This window comes from Apaloderma vittatum, unplaced genomic scaffold (genome assembly GCF_000703405.1).
Source record: "Apaloderma vittatum isolate BGI_N311 unplaced genomic scaffold, ASM70340v1 scaffold30890, whole genome shotgun sequence".
Lineage (NCBI taxonomy): Eukaryota > Metazoa > Chordata > Aves > Trogoniformes > Trogonidae > Apaloderma > Apaloderma vittatum.
Genome location: NW_009695529.1, coordinates 5,205 through 10,662, shown reverse-complemented (window position 1 = coordinate 10,662; position 5,458 = coordinate 5,205). Strand labels below are relative to the sequence as shown.

General features: G+C 42.6%; 1 protein-coding gene across 1 annotated transcript; it reads left to right on the top strand.

Moving 5' to 3' along the window:
- The first annotated feature begins 223 nt into the window (after positions 1-223).
- Positions 224-4,772, top strand: FAM8A1 (family with sequence similarity 8, member A1). The gene is made up of 5 exons (XM_009871666.1): positions 224-275; positions 1,555-1,675; positions 3,553-3,676; positions 3,873-4,012; positions 4,316-4,772. The coding sequence occupies exons 1-5, from the start codon at positions 224-226 to the stop codon at positions 4,458-4,460; spliced, it is 582 nt and encodes a 193-aa protein (XP_009869968.1). The 3' UTR covers positions 4,461-4,772.
- Positions 4,773-5,458: the final 686 nt, after the last annotated feature.

Genomic DNA, 5,458 nt, shown 5'->3' with positions numbered 1-5,458 from the left:
CCTGTTGTGACAGTGCTTTGGCTTCAGATTGCGAACGGATGTACACAGAGCAGCTAAAGCGATTACAGCTCCTTCTTCTCTGCTGCAGATGATTGCCCACACAGCAGGCTTGGCAAGGCAGGTCACATCTCTGTCCCTACGCCACTGCCGTTCACAGCCCAGCGTGCTTACGTAAGCTGAAATAAGTGATCGCTTGTGTTAACGCTGCAGATTTTAAACAGGGATGTCGAGAAGTGGGACTGGTAACTGCCTCCTCCGCTTCAGTCTGCCAGCAGGTGTGTGTCAGAGCATTACCCTCAAGAGCAGCCTGGGCAGGAGCAGGTTTTTTGTGGACTGTCATCATGACTTAAGTAGCTTCCTCCCCTCGCCCCTCCCTGCCTTGGCTGCAGGAGAGTCCTGCTGCTTTTTTGGCAAAAAGCACGGCCAGACCGCAGCTGCCCTGCGGCTGGCTGCTGCAAACGCGTCTTTATTACGAGCTTAACGTAAGATCGGAGACTGAGCCGAGATTCGGTTGTCACTGCCATACAAAATAGTTAACCCCGGCAAAAACAGTGGATTTTTGAGGAATATCTCAAATTGCTGTGAGGGAAGTCTAAGCCAGAGTCCAAGGGTTGCCAAGGTTTGTTGGTACAGTGGAGTTTAATGTAATTTGAATACTTATTTTCTTTGCCGCACTTAGCTTCTGCCTTATTCAGTAGTTGATTCCAATATATTCAAATGAAACTGTGCCACCGACTTCAACAAACGTGCTCCTTTTCCCGGAGCAAATGAATGCTTTTATCTCGCGCTGTATGCTCAAACGGGGATTGGGACACTGGCTGTGCTCCCTTCTGCCTTAGGTGAAGAATCTTTAATTAGAATTTAATTGACAACGCCGGACATGCTTTGACAGTGAGAACTGAATCCATTTTAGTCTTACAGATGTAACAGTCATGCTGTTCGATAGTATCAGTGCAGGGCGAAGCTTTGATGCAAATCCGGGCTGGTTTCATGTGAGAGTCTTGCTCATCCTTTGGCAAATAAGGGGAGATGAGACCAAAGGAAATTATTTCACAATGCGATTTCTCGGAAACTTTCTAAGATCCTCTTGAATGTTTTCTTTACCTGATTCATCTGAGGTAGCAATAGCAACAAAAGCTTGTAACTAACGGCAAGTATTTATTTTGCCCGTTTGCACTTGGCCAATTAAATAGGAGAGATGTGTTAAATTTTTCTGGCTGATAGGAGGGCAGCACACTGTGTTATAATAAATTGTCTATAGGACTGTTTATGTGAAGCGGGACTAATATTTTCCTCTGCTTTTGTTGCTGAGTCTGACAAAATAGGCTGTTTTGCTTCCAGAGGGCTGAGGTTCTCATAACTGAATTTAAAGAACTTGGGTGATTTTTTTTTTATTCGTATGGTTCTAGAAGTTTTCTTGATGAAGATGTGAGCTGATATCACGATCTCAGTTGTGTTCTCGCAGCAAGGTTAACGTGACAGTTCTTCAGATGATGCTGTTAACACTGTGTTAGTGCAGTAAAATCTGGGTAATAGTGACTATTTCCGTTTCAGGTCGAGAGTTCATCATCCCTTCGTTGGCGCACAGGTTCATAGCAGAGATGGTGGACTTTTTTATTCTGTTCTTTATAAAGGCAACCATCGTTTTAAGTATTATGCACCTGAGTGGAATAAAGTAAGTTATACACTGCAAGGCCTTTGGTACGTACAGCATTTAGCTCTTCGTGCTCTTTGAGGTGTCACGGTGTGTATACCTAGGGGTGTGCTTTGACATGCGATGGCACTAATAATGGCCAGAAGCTGAGGAGCAGTTGCTGCTGTGGTAATCTCCTCTTAAACGCTTCCTGATTTTGGGTCAGCTGATGGAAACAAGGCATTTGTACTGGTGTCCTCACAGGCTCACCAACTCTTTACTGAGGACAGACTAGACTTATATTCTTATTTGGGAGAAGGCAGTAGCAAGTTTTTTAGTAAGTCCTTTAAAAATTTCAAAGAAAAAACATTGACAAATAATTTTTTTTAAAAAAAAAACAACAACAAAACAGCCTTTAAAGATGTACTGGATCTGGCTGGAATGGAATTTTCTTCACAGCATTTCCTGTGGTGCTGTGTTTTAGTTTTGTGACCAAAAGAATGCTAACCCATAAAAAAACCCCAATTAACCAGATCCTGCATGTCACATATGTACTTTTAAAATGCAGCCTGATTGCGGGGAGTGTGACCACACTGCAGTCTTCGCTGGGCTTAAGCTGGGTTCCTTCAAGTATGATTAGGCATCAGGTGTATCGACGGTACCGACAGATTCTTCATTCCACATTTTTGTACTCAGATTACCTCAAAGGCTGTTGTGGCGTTTTTTTATCTGCTTCTTTAACTGTAGGTAACTTATTCCTTAGCTCGTTCAGTTCCTCTGCTTTGGGCTGGTGTAATGAAATGTTTTGGTCTAGTTAAGAGACCAAATGTAGTCGGTAATTCCACTGCTGTACAAACACATTTTGGAATCCAAGTTTTCTGCTCAAGAACTTCCAAACGTTGACTGACTATAAACTGATGCGTGCAGGTAACGTCTTTCACACGCTTTACACTGCTGCTTGGAAGGTGTGTGGAAGAGGGTCAGATCCCAATGATCAATGTGTCAATGTAAAGCATCAGTGGATTTTTCTACAGAGAAGCACGCAGTCAAAACGCCAACCTCTCAGCTCTGCTTAGTCACCAGCGCCTCCAGCGAACCCAACAGCTTGTGTTTCCATTTTGGTTTTAGTGGGCTGAGAATGATACAGAATGAAGTACTGGAAAGCATTTCTTTAATTTAGAGTATGTTCAAGATCACCGCTTTTCAGAGAAACATCCTGGCATTATTTGCTTGTGGGATGTAGCGAGCTCGAGGGCGTCGCGAGAAGAAAAATACATCCTCGCAGGCCCAACACAGACTTCAGGCCAAGGCTGTACTGAAGAGGAATGCAGACTGTGTCCTGCTATTTTCTTAATTCCTTATCCTTTTTGGCCCTAAAGTGTGAATAAAGAGGAGAGCAAGTAGTACAAATACAGATGGGCTGTTCTGAAGTGGGACTGCCTTTCCGTGCGAGTAGCAATTCTCAGTTAGTCGTGTGAGTGAAAAGTCTTTGCCTCAACACGTGTTGCAAGTATGTCCATTCCAGTTATCAGATAAACTACAGATTTCTTGTTCTTATCTCGTGAAAATGTGCAACTGCTTCAAAATCGATGGTTTGCTAGCTTTGTTGGGGTGAAAAACTTGAAGTTTTCAGTTGTTTTAAGTTAAAAAAATTCCTCCTGCATACCCAGGGACACTGTTGTGCAAAAGCGGTAATAAAGAATGATCTTTTCGTAATGGGAAAAGACAAAACAAAGTAGGCAGCAACTTAGAAGGAAACCCAGAGTTCTGAATTTTAATGGCTTGTTTAGTGTCACAGGAGCCAAGGAGCTTTTGTTCTTTTACCAGTGCCAGAGGTGAGGGAATGAATTTTAGTAGTGACGGGGTAACACTGGTGTCGGGAGAAGGATGGTTTTAAATTTCAGTCTTATTTCCCACAGGGACATCTCAAAATTTGCCATGCATTACATAATAGAAGAAATAGACGAAGATACGTCCATGGAAGATTTGCAGAAAATGATGATAGTAGCTCTCATCTACAGGTTATTGGTCTGCTTCTATGAGGTAACTACTCATAAACCTCGATAATCAGTAGTTGTCAGCTGTTGAGTAAATGTTGAAAAAAAATTCTGTCACCGTTGGCCTACGAAGTAAATAAATCCTCTTTACAGTGTTGTGGATTATGCTGAAGCTCACTGATGTTCATGCAGTTTTGAGGAAAACCAGTCAATGTGGAATTGAAAGAACTTTTCTTTTACAGATCATCTGTATTTGGGGAGCAGGTGGAGCAACCCCAGGGAAATTCTTGCTCGGACTGCGAGTTGTGACGTGTGATACGTCGGTGCTCGTCGCGCCCAGCCGCGTGTTGGTCATTCCGTCTTCTAACGTCAGTATGACAACGTAAGTGCTCTTACCTCCGACACAGGAATGGTGTGGAGAGGGTGTGATTTGGAGGGAAGTACACCCCTTCTTAATTACTGACCTTCAAAAGAATTGGATTGTGAGATCTATCTTGAGATTTGGTGATCTAAGAATAAAACAGCAGTTAGGCAACCGCAAACGTTTTTCACGTTAGGTGGTAAAATAATCTCTGATGGATTTTCGTGCTGTGCAGAGCTGAGGCACTAAACCTGAAAGTAAACCACCTACTAATAGAAGCAGAAAAGTGAAAATAAAGCACTGAATGTTTCATTCTTGTTTCAGGTCCACAATACGAGCTTTGATCAAGAATTTTTCCATTGCTTCATTTTTTCCTGCATTCATTACGCTGCTGTTTTTCCAGCATAACAGAACAGCTTATGACATTGTAGCAGGGACTATTGTGGTAAGAAGAAATGGAGTCAGATGATGCCAAAATAGAGGAGATTTCCAGACTGGTTTTAAGACCCCCCTCCCAACCCCGAGTGAACAAAGACCTACCCCAAAACTGAAACTGAGGCGTCCATCAGAATCTTTTGCCCAAATGAAACGGGAACGGATAGAGAAGCTCAAGAAAATGTTTTGCTTCAGTATGATGCCAGCAGCTACCTTCAAAGTATTGGAGTTTTCATAAATGCCAAAGAAGTTGGGGAGAACAGTAAATCCGGATTAACCTCTGACTGATGAGAAAGGACGTGGCTGTATTAAGTGCAGGAAGGAGGTGTTCTGTTCGTCAGCCTGTGGAAAGCAAAATCCTAGAAATACTCCATCTCAAATGTCGCTCCTGCAGTTTTGGACGTTGGCAGGTAACAAGAAAATGAAGCTGTTTTCCAAGCAGTTGCCTAAGTTGTACGATAAACTCTTGCGGGGAAGCGACTACAGTATTACAGTCGGGCAAACCCTGTGAATTGCCGAGTTGTGGTGTGCGTAGAAGAGATGAGGGGTGGTTATCGTGTCCCTTACTACTGCTTCACAGTTCGTATTCCCTGCCCTCTAAGTATTTTACTGGAACATTGACGTGAGAAATTTTTTGCATGGTTGTCTTGAGCGTTGCCACTTATTTCACATGTCAAAGCTCATAAAGAGGTGAAATTATAGCTGCTTTTTCTCTGGGAAAGGCGTGTTACACTGCAGTGTTAGTGAATCAGTGTGTGTAAATAATTTTGGAGCTACGAACAGCACAGATCATGCTAACGAAAGGTAACTTCTTTGCTACTTTTGGGAGTGAAAGCACTTGTCTGTTCCTTGCATATAATACCAAGCAAAACAACCGAATGTGTTTCGGGAGCATGTGGCAAACATTAACCAAACTGTGTTATGGGTGTAAATCTACGGAAGTACAAATGCTGGTTATTTTCACTTTATAATTCTGGCTAATTGTTTGTATATTCAGAACAACCTAAATACTGAGTAAAGCAGCCTAATATT

What these genes read in the sequence shown, in the direction of transcription:
- FAM8A1 (XM_009871666.1), top strand. Translation starts at nt 224, where the DNA reads ATGTCGAGAAGTGGGACTGGTAACTGCCTCCTCCGCTTCAGTCTGCCA. An exon ending in CCGCTTCAGTCTGCCAGCAG is followed by an intron (nt 276 to 1,554) that starts GTGTGTGTCAGA and finishes TTTCCGTTTCAG; the next exon opens with GTCGAGAGTTCATCATCCCT. An exon ending in ATGCACCTGAGTGGAATAAA is followed by an intron (nt 1,676 to 3,552) that starts GTAAGTTATACA and finishes TATTTCCCACAG; the next exon opens with GGACATCTCAAAATTTGCCA.